Here is a 20670-nt window from a genome sequence, read left to right as displayed (position 1 = left end):
TAAAAAAATAAAAAAATATATATTCTTTGTATGCTCCATCCATCATTCTAATTTGGGAGGATACGAATTGATAGACTAAAATGAATGTGTAATACCTTCTTTCCATCTATTCTTCTTAAAAAAAAATTTGAACCAAATGGTGGATGGAGGCAGGCTATCCATTCTTATCTTGTCAATGCTCCCCCTCATGACCCCAACCAAACATTTGGGAAGAGATATCATTTACAGTATCTTCTAACCAAGTAGTCAAAGGATAGCTTGATCCTTATTCTATTTCAAAATTGAAGAGAAAAGAAAGTTAAATTTATTTCTTGAAAATGTCAGCTAGTCGTAATCTAGGTCATTGTCATGCCCACCGGATACATGAATGAGACTGCAGAGGTTTCCTATCCTTTCCCACGTCCTTGCAGTATGGAGAAAATTTATATGCAAGTGCATGGCATTGTATGTCTGATATTTTTATCTGTTTGTAAGAACTAGTTTTATTTAATAATAAGAAAAGGTAACATGATGTCAAAAATATTGATGAGGTTCATACAGGGATCACCAGATTTTTTTCTATGTGCTCGACCTCAAAAGTCTTACAAGAAAGGAAGCTAGTGCATTAACCACTGCACTGCAACCCCATGCGAATGTCTTTGTATTTACCTTATGCAGCAATGCTCGGAAAAATGTCATGAGCTAAGTTGAAAGTAGAGGGAATAAATACATTTAAAAAAAAAAAAAGAAATTTTTACCATCTTTCTGGAGAGCATTATTGTCTACATGAACAAATTAGAAAGCTTTTGACATGTGACATTGATAGAGGATATTAGAGAAGGTAAGATATCAAAGCAATGGAACGATCAGATGTTATGGCCCAAGCCAACTAATTTCCATACACCCAGCGGTTTCCTCAATGATTGGAGAGAGTCATCAATTTGATATCTTCGAGTGTGTTTCAGCCAAAGAAAGTCACATCATCTGAGCTAGCCCGTGATGCAGACCCCATCAACCAATGATATATAGAGATCACGAATTCATGATAGATATCTTCGAAAACTATAGCTCGCTTGGACTCCAGTTAATAATGGACCCACAAGAAGTACAGGCCCGTACTCCAAAATTATAGCTCGCTTGGACTCCAGTTAAGGGCGTGCAATGTCGGCAGGCTTTCTTTGCAAATGCCAAAGGCCCAAAGCCATAGTGGAAGGCAGTGACTCGCCTCCAATTCCGATCTCGCTTCTAGTCTTTGGTGTTATAGAACTTTATTAACATTTTGCTATGGAGGCTCGTGTCTTTATTCTAGTATCATTTGACATTCTCATATTCATAAGCATCGATCTAGAAAATAAATTAAGCTCATATAACAATAATATAAGTGATATCATGTAGCTTTCTTCGCTTTCAGAAAAAGAACCTGTACTAACTTGAAACCATGGAAAAACACATTCACAACCATTTGGTTTGAAAGTAAAGCCTAGCTAAATCAAATCAAGAGAGAAGCCACAAGAGATTTGATGGTTTGTTCGTTAGTTAACATCACGATAGGGATTGTAGATAAGAAAAGAAAAGGTGCAGTTGACGCGATGCGCAAGGAAGCATGTTTAAGGTGCAAAATATCTTTCCTAAATTTGAAGTAATAAAAATTTTTATTCTTCATTTTCTTTATATGCAGATTGGTACTGCCTGAATTAGATGCCTATATACAGCACTAGTTTTGTTCCCCAAGCCAATAAAGTTATTCCACCTTATCAAAGAAACAAATGGACTGACAGTAAACTTGCACAGAGGAATAGATTGTGATTGCTTATTCTGAGGCCTGGTGAAAGGAAAAAGCAAGTTTACCCAATAAAGCAGCAGAAGTTACACTAAATGATATGCCTAACTAAGAGAGTTAGACTGAGCAACAGTATGATGGTTCGGATAAGGAGAAATTATTTCCGACAATGCCTGCACCACCAGCATGGCCATGCATGCAGCCAATCACAGAAACTAATGGTCGTGATTGGTTGCGTGCACTTGCACGTAGCGTAGACAATAATTTCTCCAGGATAAGGCATCTCGAACTATTGAATGATACAGTGAGAAGTCTAGATTACTTGTATCCGAACACTTTTCTTACAAACTCTCCTTCTGACAACGATGCGATCCAAACGGTGCTCCCTTCTCTTCATGTCATTGCCATTAAATCCATTTGAGGTCATAAGGCGGGCAGATGCACGCATATATGCAACCAAGGAGAGGCCCAGCATCACATTCACTCATTCAAAGTCCCAGCTTCACTCTTCCTCCATGGGGCAAAGTGAAGGGGCCCCAAGTCGATTGCATCATATCTTCTTCCCATACCCTAACACCAGAACAAAAGAATCCCTTTCTTTAACAAAGGCAGCCCACCCCCCCCCTCCGGAGGGATAGCAGCTCCCTTATCCGGATACCTCGTATGCTTGGCACCGCACATGATACTGCCTGATCTGTCGACATCGCGGCATTGTACGGCCAGTGGGAGTTAGGTTTGACATGATGCCATGTCCCCACAATATAATTTGATGATCGCTATGGTAAGTTTTTGCTCTAAAGTCTAACCAAGGTTACAAATAGCCATGAAAGAAAGTAGTCTCTCTGTAAGATAAAAAAGTTCTGATCAATAATTAACTCCTTTTATCCCAATAAATTATTTTTGATCAATAACTAACTACTTTTATTTTGATAAATTATTGTCTACACTGCATACACCAGCATGGCTAGACATGCAGCCATTAACGACCACATGGAGATATATGCTTGATGAGTAAGGCTTACATGAAACAGCAACCTGCATGCTCGGCCACATGGTACTTGCAGTATAGGCAATAATTTCTCCTTTATTCCTAGCATCATAATCATAATGGAAACTTTTGAGAGTGTGGCTGGGATATGATCTACCCTGAGCCATAGGTTACACTCATTCTCAGCTACAAGGTCCCAGAAAGCATGGATTGGGGAATATGGCATGCCGTGGTCGGATAAAATGAACTCTGATTTCTAGGGCTGGCTTTAGAACGCTCACCTAAAAGTTTAGGATTCAGATAGGCCGTAGGTACGCCATGCGTTTGCATGCCGCATAGGCTGTTGATGAGATGAAACAGCCGGTTGTCTCATGATGCCAAAAACTCTTTTTTGATTGAAATGATGCCTCAAGCTCTCACGCGATGCCTCAAAACTCTTTTTTGACTGAAATGATGCCCCAAGCTCTCAGGCGACGTGTCTTTTTTCGGTTCCATCACAAGGTATCTGGTGCTAGCCAACTAAAGCATGTCATAAAATAGAAAAAAATATTAGGTTGACCAGATCCACCATGGACCTGGGGTGAAATCATCCTAAGTAGATTTATTTCAATTTAGGATGAAATTATTAAGTAGATTTATTTCATCCTAAATTCACGATCAACTTGGTCCACGTAATAATTTTTCTTAAGCATGCCTGATAGATTGACAGCAAGTCAAATACATCCCAAGCACATGACATTACGTCCCAACCACGACCTCATACATCAAGTAATTAGAAAAGGTGGCGGTACTCGTCCCTACGTGGCTCATGGGACCGTGACAACATGTCAATATATCTGGAGCTGCTTTTCAGGTGGTCCGGCTACCATTTTCCACCTCTCAGTTCTAGCAGGCAGAGACCAGCCTAGGTCACAATAGGTTCCACGCCATAACTAAGCCTGGCTCATGGTTTTCATATATAACTTCACTCAGTTTACAGTTAGTTGGCTTGCATCAGAGTGTAGATTGTAATGCAGGTATTTTTGCAACTCACAATGGCTTAAAATGATTCTACCGATGAACAGCTATGGGATACAAGCAAATCTGTTATCAAGTAATGGTGCACTTGAAATTATCTTTGCTATTTTTTTTTTTGCTTTCAGAGTGTAGATTCATATATAACTTCACTCAGTTTACAGTTAGTTGGCTTGCATCAGAGTGTAGATTGTAATGCAGGTATTTTTGCAACTCACAATGGCTTAAAATGATTCTACCGATGAACAGCAATGGGATACAAGCAAATCTGTTATCAAATAATGGTGCACTTGAAATTATCTTTGCTATTTTTTTTTTTTGCTTTCAGACAGCTATCAGAATATGCAGAGAATTGCAAGGTTGCTTCTCAATATAATGTGTAGCACCAGGTTTCCATACAATGCATGCAGCCGCAAACATGACCGTGCTCGTGAAGATAAGACAATAATGAACATACCGGGGCCCCGAGAAAGATTAAAAGTCGATCCTTGCTTCGGAAGACCAGGCTTGCTATTTAACAGATTTGTGGGAGCTTCTGGGAGGCACTGTTGGTATTTCTTTTAGCAATAAAACAGAGGATCATTTCTGAGGATGCCAGTCTCACTGAAACCTTGTTCCAAACCTGGCCTTAGCAACGCCAAGCTTATAATTTGGGCAACGGTGCCACTACCGCAGCCTGAGAAAAATTCAGCCAGGACCTGGCCATGCTTGTGGGAGCACACGCACCCCACTGAAACAATGGACTGCTAGTAGCGTGCTTGTCGAGACCAAAAAACCTTCCTAATTTGCTCTAATATTTGTTTTCAGAGAATAAACAAGAAATCTTCATTGATGAATTAAAGTACATATGTTGTACTTATAAACCCTTTTTCTTGGGTTGCCATCTCCTTCCTCTCTATACAAAGACGCAACAATTATGAACCTTGCTGATGTCTTCCCTCGTTTTCTCCAGCACCGCCGGCTGATGAAAACAATAACATACTCGCTTATGCCAGGAACCACAAGCATAGAGCTGCGCACACAATCAGGCAGCGGAAGATCTGGAACTGGTTATATACTACAGCTGTAGATTAGAATGTCATCTTTGGAGTTTCAAGTCTACCAAGAAAGTGCAGCCTGGAGAAGAACAAATCTATATGCTAACTTCTCAAAATTTGCAAGTCTCGCTATTTTCAAGACTCATCTAAAAACAGGTTTCTGACGAATCTTAGAGAACCGGATATCCCCATTAAGAACAGAACCGACAAACTTCTCTGCTTCCTCCATCGTAACTTCATCTGTATAAACTGCAAATTTCCCTTTTCGAGGCTTGTAAGCCACCAGAAGCTTATCGAAGGACCTGAACCCTGACCTGTCAAAGGAATACAGAAACGCCGAATGCTTGGAGGCATCCAGCAGAGAGTAAGAGATTGAATCGCCAGAGTTCTCAGCCTGGTTTTGTCGCCTCACTAATGACTTCTGGGAGACCTGAATGATAAGGGTCAAGAGACCAGCAGTTATCAGTATTTGCAGCAACCCTCAGTCAACAACAGGAGTGAATGATAATAATAAAAGTCCAATGTCTCAGATTTATTAAAATACACAACAACTTTGGAGAAACCAAGAAAACGCGAGTCAGATCTACTAACCGCGGACAGAATGGCTTCTAGCTTCTCTTTAGCTTTGGATGACCTGAAGGCACCTATGATGCATACGGCAGTCCTGTCTCCACAAATATTATCTACATTCAGAGACGTGAGTAAAGGAACATTGCCCTCCTGTGATTCTGTCTGTGATGATTTCTTGGCCTGGTTTGAAGTTGCCTTCTTATTTTTCTTCTCAAAACTTTCAAGCAATGCTCCCAACTCATTGATGCCAGCTTTTAGATCCTTTACAGTGATTCGTGCTCTCAGAACATACTCCTCACCATTTGCAAGTCTACCAACAACAGCCGGAAGCTCCTTCACACCAAACCTTTTTAAAGTAGGGTGTGAAACATCATGAACCTTCAGAAACAGAAACAACCATTTACAATCTAGTAGCTTAAACAAGACTTCACCTAGTGTTATAGACTCTTTGCAGAAAGGCACACGGTGATGCAACAATAGTGTGATGCAGTTCAGAAGTCCTAATTTGCAGCTGTATTATTGGAGAGTAAATATAATTTAAAATCAAAAAGTTAAAAATGTGGGGGAGTCATGTTCATAATTTATTGAGTTTTATGAACTAATTTTTTAAGTAAAAATCAAGAAGTTTATATACAAGTTGAAAATGAGAATGCTGTATGTTAATACCATTTAAATAATGAACAAAATGCGCCACTTAAATTTTCTTTTTTTAACAGGGACTCTTCTGCAAAAATCTGTAGTAGATGAGTGGAAACCCAAGGGTAAAACCAACTGGAATAAGGGGCATATGATGACATGGAAGTTTGGTATATAAAGTGCAGTGTCAGGCAAGCAGCAGGAAAATAAAACTCGTCGTGCACAAAATTAATCGGAAGAAGCAACATACAAGGACAGAAAAGTATGGACCATAACATGCAACAAATTATTTATAAGCTTACCTCCGCATCATAAAATACAAAGTGTTTGCAATACAAGCCACTGACAGCACGCCACATAACTGGTGTATCTTTCTTAGTCGAGAGCAGTAAAACTTGTGGAAGATTTGAGGTGCTCGAGGAAAAATCAAACCAACCAAGGTCTACCCGTTTCGAAAATCTTGGTAGTTGGTCCTGAGAGAAGCTTTTCAGACTCCTAACATCAAATTCGCCACCATATTCTACCAATGAGCCCTTTTCACAAGATTTATATGAGTAAATGAACAAACGAGCTGATTTGGCGGCTGATACACCAAGATCCTTACACAAAGTCTGTTCACTAAGGCAATTTATCCTACCAGCCTGCAAAAGGAATGAATACTACTTAATGGTGCATATCTCAGATGAGTTGATAGAGCATAATGGCGACATGAGAACATAAGAATTTGAAGAAGGAAGAATGCACACAGATCATGGACTTACCTTTAATGCTCCATGTAATGAACTCGCAACATCCTCTACAATGGATTCTAATACATGATATCCCCTGGCAGAAGGTGTATAAAATAACAGAAGCCAAGTCAAGCCTTGACCACTTATTTGTTTGTTAAAAAAATGTGAATTGACATCCTCAAGGCTCCCAGAAGTAGCAGATCTGGAGCTCGGTCCACCCGAGCTACCGAAACCACCATAATGGTTCCCAGCATTCATCCCACCACCAAAAAAGTTGGAAAATATATCACCAAAGTTAAAACCAAATGGATTTCCACCAGCACCATGATCGCCACCAAAGGAGAAGGAAAAAGTCTTTGTATTTCCTTGACCACCCATTGTCTGCCATCCACCAGGGTTAGAGGTAAAGTAACTGCTTCCAGGGCCACCAGTGGTGAAGTATGTATATCCATCTTGATTCCCAAAATTACCTCCATCAAATCCTGGGTTACCCTTCTCATCTCCATACAAATCATAGTTCTTCCTCTTCTCTTCATCTGAGAGAATTTCATATGCTAGAGGAAAAAGAAAAGTATAATTATTAAAACATATGCGTATACACTATTAAAGCATGTTTACAACATAATCAGGAAACTATGCACAAAGAGCAGGGACTTAATAAGAATAGTATTTGTTACTCCTAATAATTTTGAACACAAAAACCTCAGAAAAGAAATATAGGTGACAACTATGGACAAACACATCATGAGTTCTAATGGCACAAAAGTTAAGGAGTTAAGATAATCTCCTCCGCAAAGGAAGCACATTAACTTTGACTGTGTATAAGAGGACAAACAGCCACTAATTTCAATTTCTACCATTCGGAGGAAGAGGGGAAGGTAAATGTTCTCCATGTCTGGATGTTGACCTACTACACATGGTTAGGTTGACTGTGCATGTTCAAGACCAACAACCAGATATTTACATCTAAATAGTCCAGCGGGAAAAAAATGATAATATATAACCCCAAAATTTTTTGCATCTTCAAGTTAAGGAATAAAACCAAAATAACTTTCAAAAAAAAAAAAATCAAAACAGAAAAAGGATGTTGACAGAAACATTTCACTCATAAAAAAAATGTAAAACAACGAAAGAAACAAGCTCAGCCTTAACCCATGAGTCAAAACATCTAGAAGACAGTAGTGAATTCCAGGAAGTAACTCTCATATCTTCAAAACAATATAAAACACGCTACCATTGTTGATCTCAGCAAATTTCTCCTGTGCACCCTTATTTTTATTCTTATCAGGGTGGTACTGCAGAGATAGCCTGCAAGAAAGGGGGAACACAGGCATCAAAACAAGCTATCCAGCAGAAGAAAAGATATCAACAATCACATTCTGTACAATATACAGTTACATATTTAAGAACACCTACTTGTGAAAGGCTTTTTGAATATCACGCTGACTAGCATTTTTATCAACCCCAAGGACCTGGAGATCAAAAGATATGTGAGTTGTAGGCACTGCGCAAAGCATCAGTCTACAAATGACATAAACATACACGCCAATTGCAATGGCAAAGCAATTTTAAGAAAAAATAATTCAAGGTACCCAAACTCATAAATGAAAGCACCAAAATTCCACAAAGTGAATCGGATCAACAGTAAGCCTGATAACTGGATAAAAACTTTTCTACCTCTACCAATGTTATCTAATATTTTTTAAATCAGAATGAAATACTTTAAAAATGATAAAATAAGAATTTTACATTTATCAAATGCAAAAGAGGTTGGGCAACATGATATCTAGTCACTTGATTGACATAATCCATCAAACTACTGTCCCTCTATGACCAGTTAATTATGGGAATATATTGAGTCCAATTTTTATGTATAAAAGCAATTCAATAGTCAGACAAAGGAAATGAAGGATTTAAATTTCCAAAGAATCTTAGACCAAATTAAAAGATTCCAGAATGAGCAATAGAAAAGCCAAACTGACCATATACTAGCATTAAAATGCATTTTGAAGATGATTATTCTAATTGACCAATATGAAGTACCACTGGCATGGTACTGAGATGAAACAAAAGATGAGAGAGAAGAGATCAGAAAAGGACAAAGTTTAGTAGATGAATAATTCTATAAGTTTCATGGGACTTCTACATTGCTTCCAGTGAGTGGAAATAGGACTGGAAGAAGTGAAAAAAAAGAAAAAAACTCTTTAGACCAAACTATACGTCGACATCCTAAATAAAAGCAACTTTCCAGCATATGAAGGTGTTTTTACTTGCAACAATTGTCATTCCATATTACACCAGCATTAACTTAATTACCAGCATCCACCTCCTCAATGTCAAGCTCTTGTGCTAAATGAAAAGTTCTAGAGTTGTACTTCAAAGATAAGCTCCCAAGATTTTCTTGCCAGTGCCTCCACCAAATGTAAAATCTTCTTTTCAACAATCATTTTGTCATGGAGAAACAGAGTTAGGATGCAACTTCCAGAGGTTTCTGGAACCGTAAAGAATGACTATTTATGTTGAAAGCAAAACATGTTTGCTTAGTCAAGAAAGACATTTTTTATGGGTTAAACAATATGGAGTGAGATTAGTTTCCAGATACAATCCTCTTTTTTGAGCTACTTTTCAGTAAGTATAACCTTTCCAATGCCTGGATATGTGTAGAGTTTGAAAAACATCTCCCACTAATTCAAAAGTATTGTCTTAGCCAGAACAAAAAAAGAATGTGTGTGGAGAGATGGAATGAAGCGCCAAAGAAGTCAGCAATTAATTCTGCATATATGTGTGACAGCATGAAGAATGCTAAGCCTGTTGATATACTCTGATGTATGCCACTGGTATTGATGAGAAGAAAACGTTCTTTTTTTTTTAATAAAAAAAGAAGGAAAGAAAAGAAAGGAGATTGTCATCATGGTCACCGACAATGAATCAAATTTGAATTAGATTGTTCTCCTTCCTCGAATTTTTGCCTTACTCCTAGAGAAACAAGGTGGAAAATTGAAATTAACAGTCATTCACGGCCGTGGATGAATGCTTGAGAGTGCAGGGGAAATCAAGTGAAGCATTCCAGATACAAAGTATGGAAAAATATCAATATCACTAGTTAGCTGTGGAAAACAGATTTAATTTTGATGAATCATTTCTTCAGATAGAAGAAGATTCTATAGGCACTAACTCAAATCCTTGCTTATCAAAGCCCATTTTGAAAGAATCTTCTAAAGACCCCAAATTGCATGAGCAATAGGTAATACATGTAAAGGGTCCTACATCTATGACTTAGAATTCCTCGCTACGCTGCATGAAACAGATTACCAGACATCCACAGAAAGATAATAGCTAGCCAATCCTATTTTCAATAGGAGTGATTCACAATTGAATCAAATCTTTCCGAATATTTTACCATATTCTTCTCCAATCTGAGTTTTGCTCGCACCTTGAATAAACTCAAGCACATATTTGGAGAAATTCTCGCTGTTGGATAAAACTGTCTCTGTTCAAGACCCCAACATAAAGATTCCATTTTAATTTTGGACCAAAAAAGCCTCTATTGGTGGTATTTCCTTAAAAATCCTTCTGGGCCCTTGCTTGCCATGTGAATCTAAAATCTTTATTATTTAATCATAGAATCCATTATTCAGATCAGTCTTACAGATACATCTTTGCCATTCATTCCTACAATTAACGTATGCTCTACCAAAACAAGTATTCTCGAGTCCTCTATAATGCTTCCTATGAGAGATCGCTATTGTATGTAAAAGCATATATTCAAAAACATATTGTTAGGTCCAGATACTTCCCTGACCCTTCTGCATAATCCTCTCCCTTCCCACAGTCAGCTTTCCCATCAATATCATTCATTTGATTTATCATTTACCCCAATCACAAGATATGATTGCATCATGCTCTAAAAGAATGTTTCCATTTTTAACCTTCTCGTCTCAATACCAATGATTATGATTTAAGCTATCACTTCACATTTTTAAATGTGCAGATATCCGAAAGAATGTTTAGAAGATATCTTCTAGTAATGATGCTTCTTGATAATCGTTTCCTCCTTAATGATCAAGACACAACCTTTAATCACCACAGGAGGGGAAACAAGCAAGTTTGGTCACTGAGGAGGAAAGCTGAACCAAAACTCAAGTAGTCTTACAAGATGGATCCCTTGCACCCATCTGACATAATCAAATAGTATTTCCATTGGTCGCTTCAAAATCATGCCTTCTTGCTTCTCGACTATTTGACTTTAAATTACAGAACTTTATTTTTAAAAAAAGAAAGTATGAAAATCATCACGAAGAGGGCTGATGAGGATAGAGTCCGGTGGTGATTATTTTTTTTTTAAAAAAAAGGAAAAACCACTACAACTAGAAAATGATAAGGAACGTTGGGGTTGGAGAGCTTTCAAGTGCGATGTCATGGCAGCAAAATTCTTTCACATTTCCCAAACGCCTCGAAAAAATCAGAACCTTGTTTTCTGATAACCGGTAAGTTGTTTCTGCAATTATACAATAAACTACGGCAATTATACAAAATGCATCACCCCGTCCACAAAAAAACAAACGAATTGATAGCGAATTCTTGTCGAATTTTTGCCCGCGCTTCACCCGCCAGGATGACCGGCTTGTGAACAAGATATTACAAAAAAAAAAGAGAGAAAAACTCTCTTTCCATTCAAACAGAAAGCATGCGAGACACGGGATTCCAAAATACACTTCAATCTACCAAAATAGAAAAGAATGCGGTACGAAGAAGAAAAAACAAAACAAACCCCAAAATTTCGCATCCAAACATCGTCAAACTAGATACACTGATCAATTGAAGAAGGGGGGGAAGGATTTGCACCTTGTAAGGATCCAGGGTTTTGGCTTCGCCGGCCAAGAAGAAGAGGAGAGGAAGGACCAAGAACAGCGAAAGAAGAACTCGGCGAAGCATCGTCGGCCGGTGATGCTTAGGTTTGGATTTACTCTTTTCTCCTTTTCTTTCTTCCCCCTTGATTTCTTTTCTTTATTTTTCTCAAAAGTCTCTCCCGGGTTTTATGGGGACCCGAGAGGGGTGGCGGCCTTCGGGGCGTCGAGATGGTTCGCGAGCTGGGACACGTGGCTAGTTTAGGTGTTTCCAGCGACTTCGACCAATTGGATTTTAGGATCGCGGGTCCCGAATTTATCGCTTGCGGTGCCAACGTGCTCGTCCGATGCGATCCGACCCGTTGGTTTGGTTATGCGGCGGTTCCGCGCAAACTTGTATTTTTGGGCGGGAGGCAGTTGCATGGGTCCGAACCCAATACGGAGCCCGTGAACCCATACGATGGCTATTTGTACTGGGTAGATCGAAGTCCATTCTGGCGTATGAATCTTCCGCACAGAAATTGTAGGAGGAAAAATTAAAAATATTGTTTAGATACCATTTGCAAGAAGGTTGTTCCTTACCTTCTCAAATGAAATAGAGAAGATTATCTAAACCAAGGAACATTTAGTTCACAATTGGAATGAAAACTGGAATGACCATATCCTCTATTAGTTTGTGGCCAAAATCGAAATAGAATTTGAATATTAGAGAAGAGTCAAGGCTTGAGTTTTAGAGGAATAAAACTTTTCTAGACTAAATGGATGAAACGGAAGTTACTTATTCCCCTTTCATTTCAAGCATATCCTAAAATTGGATGCTGAAAAATCATCCCCATTTGGCAGAATTGTTAGCAATAGAACTTTTGAAAGTAGTGCTTTTTGAAGCCAAATTTTTATAAACAGCTATTTGTTATTTGGTAACTACGTTTCTAAAGCGATGTGAAACTTTAATATATATTTGATAAACAAACTAAAAAATTATTTTTGGTACGCCAAAATGACCATAAAACACATTGCATAATATTATACAACAAAGCATAATAAAATATAATATGTATTAATACATAAATATATTATATAGTATAATATTAATAATACTATTATAATATAGTAATATAATATTGTATGCTATAGCATAATAATCTAACATAAGTTGATATCATATAGCATAACATATCAATGTATTACGATATAATGCAATATAATATTATATTTATAGTATAATACAATAATAAAGATATAAAATATTATAATCATTATCATTATATATTAATATTTTATCAATATAATATTTTTAGGAATTAAGTTTTGATTTTTTATTTTCTTTGTTGGAACTTCTGCAGATTTCTGTGATATAAAAAGATATTTGCTGTAATTATAATATTTTATTATAAGTATCTTGGTCTAAAAAGAAAAAGATTTTATAAATCAAAACAATTTTCCAACATATGCTAAAAGTGCTTTTCCGAAGAAGCTCCATTTTCGAGCTTCTCCCAATAAACTGTTTTATCTTTCTAAATCTATATTGAAGTAGTTTAAGTTAAAAATTCTGAAAGATTTGTTGCATGATACAATTTATGCCCTTATGGTATTAAATTTCTTTGATCGTATAAAATACAACATGGTTTGCTTGATTTATCAACTGTCCATTACATGAAAATCATATCAAACTTTCCGATCAAGAAATTATTCATATGTGCATATTTTGTATTTTGAAATAATTAGAAATACAAAATATGTCGAATAGGGCAACTGACTAGATCGCTTCGTATGTTGTCCAGCACTCTGGAGAAGTCTTTTGGACAAGCTCAGCTAGTATTTCATACTCTTTATACTGTTTACTTTCATTAGATTTGGCAGACTATATCCACATTAGAGCTATATAAATGGAAGCCGTTTTGACCAGAAACAAAAAAAAAGAAAATCATTAGAAAATTTTGAAAAGGAAGCAACATAGATATATATACAATCGTATTAATGTTAGTGTTCAAGATTTTGATTGTCGTGTGTTAGAAATTGCATATCAATGCCAAGCAAGCAGCCTGTTGTGGATACATCGATAAGAACCTCCGCAGGTTGCCACCACACGTGCACATATTTGTCAGGAACATCCGTTTCGATTTTTATTTATTGATCAACATTTTATGCATCATACCATGGAACCGCTATGCAGGAATGTCCTTTCATCACACAATAGGATGTGGATATATTTCTCAATACTTGTCATTTATAATATGCCATTTCTTATTCATTATTACGACAAAACAAAGTATCTTGGCTATATAAGAAAACTAAACCATATCTTTATGCAATGCATTGGCTAGTATAGGCTAAAATCACATGCATTATTCACTACTCTAATAGCGAGTAGAGTAACTTATAGGGTACAATCTTAAATCAAATTTTAATTCGAGACTTGTCCAACTCTTCATTAATATGAATTCTCTCAGGTCAAAATATCAAATACAGTCACAACCTCAGTGCTAAATTAAGCTAACTACTGCACAAAACTTGACCAATAAGGTGCATACCAACCGATTAAATTGGTCGAGCCGGATCCGATCTTGCGGAAGGCAGTCAATTACCAGATCACGTTAACCTAAAGCATGCCGGCGAGACAAAAAGGCCCCAGTTTCTTTTTTTTTTTTTTATCTTTTTTTTTATCGGAAAAAAGAAAAAACTTCATAAAAGCTCTTCAAATATTTTATTAACCGACCTTACCTCCCTGGCCCGCTGTCATCGCCTGCACCTTGTCGCAGCCCCCTGTGCTTCTCTCCGACCGCAAGCCACGCAACCCTAGCGTTTATAAATCCCATACCCACCCCCCATCCTGCTCTCCGTCTCGCGGTGAGAAGCCATTACCCTATCTCACCCTCTCCCTTCCGCCGATCGCATTCAAGAATTCGATTCGTCGCCGCCGGTCTCCTCCTTCACCTCCTCCATTCCAAGAAGGAGGAGAACAGATCTCTACAGCTCGAACGGGGGTGATGGCTCTCTCGGCGTCCGACGTCCAGACCGTTTACTCTCTTCTCTCCAACGCGCTGTGCTCCGACGAGAACCTCCGCAAGCCGGCGGAGGCCGCGCTCGCACAGTGCGAGAACCGCCCCGGCTTCTGCTCTTGTCTTCTCGTAACATCTCACCCTCTCTCCATCTTTCTTGATTTCTTGGTTCTTTTTTTTCTTGTTCCGTTCTTGATTCTGCATTCATTTTCATCACGAAAGATGCGTTTGGAGGCTCATTGATGGAATGGTGGATGCAGGAGATAATCGCAGCGAGGGATTTGGCCTGCCGGGAAGATGTCCGGCTTCTGGCTTCGGTGTACTTCAAGAACAGCATCAGCCGCTACTGGAGGCATAGGCGAGATAGCCCGTGAGTTGTTTTCCTTCTTTTTGTGTTTTTTGGGTTTGGATGATCTATTATGATGTATTCTTCCACTTATTTGTTTACCATTGATTCCTTTTCCTTGCACAACCTGATACCTGTTTACTCTGGACGATACTTTCTGACCTATTCTTCCACTTACTTGACCACAACCGATTCTTTCTTTATTTCTTGAATGCAACCTAATATCTGTCTGGTTTGAATGATTAATTTGCTTTGCTCTAGTAGCAAGTGACAGTCAATTGATTATGATATTTACATGCCAAGAGCTACTTCGAGTACTCAGCTCTGAACCTAAACTGCCACATCCTGTTTATGTAGAGCTCTGCCAACAGTTAATTTGAATTCCCTGCTTTGCTTCAACTGCCGATCCTTTCTTTTCTAGAAAATATTATTGGAAATCTGAAATGCGAAATGATAGAGAAAGCAATCTGAAGTGACCCAGGGAATTTATGGATCAGTCGAGGAAGTTATTTCTAGGAAATCTAGGGAAGTTATGTGTCGGTTGATGAAGATTTTTTTTTTACTCAAAATCTGGGTTCTGATCGAGTTCCATAATGGTTGTCTACATGGTATACCTATTCCTACACTGTGAGCTCAATACAAGCAGTAGGTCAAAACATTAAGGTAATGAAGGAGGTAAAGAGAGGGGGTCATTGTCATTGCCCGTGGTGTAAGAAATTAGTTTTGCTTGAGATAAGCCTGCTTACTATGCTTGAAAAAAAGGGGGGATTATAATGAGAGTAAAGGTGGGCCTCCAAGGTGACAAATGGTTGCCCAAACTTTTTCAAGAGAGTTATGAAGTTTCATTTAGAATTAAATGGGAAAGGAAAGGGGGTACAAGGTGAGCCAACACCTTTCCCTATCCAAGGTGATAATCATGCTTGTAAAAATAATTAAGTTGTTAACCATTCTCCTATCCTTAAGCATAAATGGGTTTATGAGTTGAATGGAAAAAAAATCCAAAACCCAGCCACTTTATGTAACATAATAAAAACCTAAGCCAGTGGATCCAATGACTTGATAAATAGAAACTATTTTTTAAATATTGTATGGGGTAAGTATTCTTATCACTTTTTGGAGTAAAAAGAGAGAGAGAGAGAGCAAAAATGAATAAAAGATACAAAAGAGGAAGATGGAAATAGTGGCGAAAAAATGGAAGAGAGAGACCGTTGGATCGTTAAACACATGAGTATGCATTGGAAAATAACTTGATAGGAACCATCCACATCCGCTCCGTGTCCCCCTAGAGAGAGGTGATTTAGTTGGCATATGTGAAGTAAGAGACCGCTTCTCTATTTTCCTTAGATGCTTGAATGTACTTACAAATAGTAAAACCAAAGTTACGCTATGCCTTCAAAGAAAGCAAAACCAAATATAGCAGAAATAAAATACAATCTTTATGTTATGTTGAGCTTATGAAATATTTTATATTCACAAGTAGTTATTAGAAATATTATTTATGAGGCACACAAAAGTATTGAAATCATTCTATTGAAATCACTCATACTATGAATGAACAAAACTTCGACTCAAGCCACCCCGGTCCATAACTACATACACTGCATGACCCAACCTTGCTTGTTTTAACTCTTGGTTACTTGATTTTGAGGTGAAGATGGGTCAAATTAAAAGAGATCAACCATACTTAAGAACCTTATCCACACAATCATGTCCCTTCTTAATCCTAATGGACATAATTTCATCGGATGAAGGAGAAATGAGAGATGTTTTGCTAAATTGTAGCCTGTAGAGGCACAAGAGAAGCTGAAGAATTATGGGAAAATTCTAACTTGTAGAACTTCAAATCTAGGCCACAGACATGGTCAAAGTGATGATGTCTAGGTCAGTAGCATCAAGGATGATCGCAACGGTAAGCAGAGAGCACAGCTTGAGAGTTAAGCTTATGAAAATGCCTACAGATGATAAAACCCTCGACGCACTGCCTTTTCTACCAAGGGAACCATTAGTTTTCTCCTGATTTTATGCTCATCTAGATAACCTTATATATTTTGTGTTTCAAATTTATTGATATACCATTTTTGTTATTTTACCACCTCTTCTTTGAATTGTATATATTATCACCCTATGCTGTTGTTAGCTCAATCAGCCTTCTTATTTCTCCCGAAGATCTTTTTAATCTTGTGTAATATATAATCTTTTCCTGCAGAGGCATCAGCAATGAAGAAAAGATTCATCTTCGAAAGAAATTGCTGTCACACATACGTGAGGAGAATACTCAGGTTAAAATTGACAGTATTCTCAGTGGTACATGCCATTATGTAGTTGAGATACAGATCAATGTTGCTTGCTTTTCTTCAATTCTATTTGTTGATCTTGCTGAAGCTGGATAGGTTATATCTAGAAATGTCTTTAGATTATTTACTTTGTCTTTAGATGTATCAACTCGAACTTTTTTGTCATTGTGAAAAATATTTCAAATGCTTTTTGGAGCTTCTTTATTAGGGGAAGCAACAAGTCTTTGCTAATTCTGCTTTTTATTGTATATGTTTTGCTACAGATAGCAAATCAATTGGCTGTTCTTCTCTCCAAAATTGCACGCATTGATTATCCAAAAGAATGGTACAATTCGACTTATGGTTTTCTTGCAAGATCAATTGCTTGCAGTTATAATAAATTTAATATCTGCAATTTTAAATTTGATATTATTTAAGCAGTCCTTACAAATCAGTTTGAAGTCTTTATGTCTCTCTGTTATTTTGTAATACCATTTGCTAGCTCATTTATCCGGCCTCTGTTATAGTGGAGACTACTGCTTGCTACCAGTCAAATCTTTGCGTTCCCAGTATCATTCCTAAAAAGCTAATCTGATTTGGAGTCCTTGTATATAACATTACATACAGCATCGTATTTCTCAGATTGTTAATCTAGTAGTTCTCATGGTAGTAGCTGATACTTTTTGACTGTACTGGTTGGGCTGTCTTGTATTGACATACAGTATGTGGCTTCATACCATCCCATATTGGGATGACTAAAAATATATGTATTTTTAATTTTTTTTTGCCTTTTCATGGATTTCTTTTGGTTTCTATGTATGATAAAGAGATTAGGTGATTTTATTTTGTATTTTTTTTTAGCATCTAAGGGGTATTTTTAAAAGGTATGTGATATTTGAGTGTTGGTATCGGTATTGACACTCAATAATTAGTCAACTAACAGCATATATAAGTGAGGAATGAAAAATACATTATAGTATTGTGAAAATAAAATCGTAATAACTCACTTTAGCTCTAATCACATGTACATCCGAGTCTTGCTAATATACATCTGAGTCTTGCTAATAGTCCGAACTTGGAACATTATACTGGCATATGGATATTGTCCCCATATATGCTGGTCATAAGATGTCGGATAATGACCCAAATCTTGCTCTTGATGCTGCAGACGTGCGCTAATCAGGGTAGTAGGGAGCGATATTGTACTTTGATCCCTGGCTATACTCATATCCATAGGTGTGGTAATGTGCAAAGTTAGATCTCACAAGATATAATGAATGGAAGAAATCAAATGGATCATACACAGATGGAGCTTAATGTCCACTTTAACTATCTGATGCACTAGGAGATCCACTGGCTTACAATGAGATCCAGTTTCCACTATAGCTATTTGATTTACTAGTGGTTGTGTCACTAATGTCCACTCCCTCAAATCTATATAATAGTTCTCTAATCTCCCAGTATTGCTATGTCTAATCTTTTTTATCAGCTCTACTTCTAGTATGTCACATGTGCAAGTAATTCTCCTATCTTTGAACATAGCTTCTTGCAATTGAGCTCCCAACCTCTTTGCACATCTATCCTTCTAACCTTGATCTTGTGTGCCCTAGCTGCACTACCCGTAGGTCCTCTCCTCTTGTACGACAATGTCACCTGTAAGATCTAGCATTCATTTAGCATCGTGATCCCTATCTTATGTGGCATGTGCAAACTCTCCTTCTCCCTTAGCTCATCTAGTACCTGTCTATCTCGAGATTGCTGATTCGTCACCATCCAAGCATAGGATCTTTATCGAGATCCGCAGTACCGGAATCGACACTCATGTCAGTAGGCCGACGGTATGGTACGGTACTTTGCCATGCCGTTTTGGTGTATACCGACAAGGGAAAACTGACAAGGAAGGGGAGAGGGAGAAGGAGAGAGAAGAAGAGAGAGGAGGATGGGAGAGGGAGACGGTGGCAGAGAGAGAGAGAGAGGAGGATGGGAGAGGGAGACGGTGGCAGAGAGAGAGAGAGAGAGAAGGAGGGAGGGATAGAGAGGGCTTTCGAATCTTCCTCTCCTCTGTAGCGCTGTAATAAGGGCAGAGTCTCTATTTCGAAATGAAACAGAGGCTTTGGCTTTTTTTTTTTTTTGAATTTTTTTAAAGTTAACCTCCACCTCTCTTTTTGCTGCCCTCTCCCCCTCTCTCTCCCTCTTTCCTCTCTCTTTTCCTCTCTCTCCTCCATCTCCTCCTCCCTCATCGGTTTCTCGAACTGAAGGGTGGAATCCACCTATACTGGTCCGCTCCTGGTACGGCTTGGTATGCCCTGAATCGGACGGTTCGAGATGATATAACCTTCCATGATCTTCATCATCACGAACAAAGTCCTACTAGTCTTCCTATCTCTTCCTTGCTTTAATTCAAATACTTTCATCTCAATCTCTTGTTGTCTTAAACTCAATCTCAAATGCTTCAATATTTTCTAATCATTTCTCTATACAAAAATTAATTGATTATAAATATTTTGAAAAATATTTTATCTATAAAAATTGGAGCATGTCAATATTACGAATGCAAGCATGCTATAATTTTTCATATTATATATTTTATTTTAATAATATTTTAATAATTGGTTAAAAAACAAAAATCACCATGTTGTAGGGCGTTGTGCACCCTATAACATATCCAAAATTCAAGTAAAATAAAAAAATTTGACATGAATTTCTCTATTTTTTCAATTCTCTAACATTGGGCAAAAAAAAAGAGATCCGAGGGCCTCACCAAAATGGAGTGTCGTCCCTTGCTGATCCACTAGCATGCGTCTCGAGTGAGAGCAAGAATCCTTCTCCTCCTCTTTCTCTTTTTATCTCCTCTTATTCTTGCTCTTTCTCTCTCTTTCTTTCTCCCTCTCTTTCTCACAAAATAGGTCAGAAGGGGGCTTGGGAGTCTCTTATGAGATGCCTAAAGGAGTTAAAGCACCTAGTAAGCTTTGTCTCCCCATTGGTGACCTGAAACCATTAAAAAGATTTTCTCGAGGTTTCCTAGTTGGGATGCTTGCGAAATAAACTGTGTTCGGTACCGGTCAGTATCGACTTGTTTCAGCCGGGATGCATGATGCATTCGTCGTATCGGCCAAACCAAGGGTTGTACCTACCAGCATTGACTTGGCCTAGCGGGGATGCCCTGTCTAGCTATGTTTCGACGACCCTGGGCTTGTTCTAGTGGTGAAATCCAGCCAAAATGATACGGTACTGGTAGTATTTTTCTATTCCAGTGATATTCAAAACCTTGAATAGCAATTTGTACCATTTTTGTTAACCTTCAGTAGTACTCAGTAAGACCAAAATAAAACAAAGAGGATATTCTTGGAATTTGTTGAATGGAAAGTCTATGGGAGAAATAAGTTCAGGAAAACCACACTTAACAACCTCCGTATATCGCTGTTCATTTTGGCTAAGTAACGACTGAAATAACCTGCACATGGCTTTCA

The 20670-nt window shown here is 37.9% G+C and overlaps 2 protein-coding genes across 8 annotated transcripts in view; one reads left to right on the top strand and one right to left on the bottom strand.

The window, feature by feature from the left end:
- Window positions 1-4557: 4557 nt before the first annotated feature.
- Window positions 4558-11762, bottom strand: ATERDJ3A (DNAJ heat shock N-terminal domain-containing protein). The gene is made up of 7 exons (XM_008794488.5): window positions 11581-11762; window positions 8152-8207; window positions 7970-8043; window positions 6766-7289; window positions 6307-6645; window positions 5390-5746; window positions 4558-5228 (listed from the first exon to the last, which is right to left on the bottom strand). Exons 1-7 carry the CDS (start codon window positions 11668-11670, stop codon window positions 4941-4943), a joined length of 1728 nt encoding a protein of 575 aa, XP_008792710.4. The 5' UTR covers window positions 11671-11762; the 3' UTR covers window positions 4558-4940.
- A 2504-nt stretch (window positions 11763-14266) lies between these two features.
- LOC103709243 (ARM repeat superfamily protein) overlaps window positions 14267-20670 on the top strand; it is a 39130-nt gene continuing 32726 nt past the window's right edge. For 3 of the 7 annotated variants that reach the window (XR_015967784.2, XM_088702410.2, XM_088702409.2), the window contains exons 1-4: window positions 14267-14710; window positions 14842-14951; window positions 17134-17206; window positions 17485-17546. Coding sequence is in view for 2 of the 7 variants with exons in the window: in XM_088702408.2 (XP_088558534.2) it covers window positions 14570-14710; window positions 14842-14951; window positions 17134-17206; window positions 17485-17546 (386 nt within the window). In the remaining 5 variants the exon portion in view is untranslated. The remainder of the gene's footprint in view (window positions 14711-14841; window positions 14952-17133; window positions 17207-17484; window positions 17547-20670) is intronic. The other 4 variants (XR_015967783.2, XR_015967781.2, XM_088702408.2 and 1 more) reach the window with 2 other exon arrangements.

The sequence above is a fragment of the Phoenix dactylifera genome, chromosome 8, assembly GCF_051530095.1.
Source record: "Phoenix dactylifera cultivar Ajwa chromosome 8, Ajwa_hap1_PhDact_Kaust_v1.1, whole genome shotgun sequence".
NCBI lineage: Eukaryota > Viridiplantae > Streptophyta > Magnoliopsida > Arecales > Arecaceae > Phoenix > Phoenix dactylifera.
The sequence above is the reverse complement of the archived record's forward strand: the minus strand, read 5'-3'. Positions and strand labels throughout refer to the sequence as shown.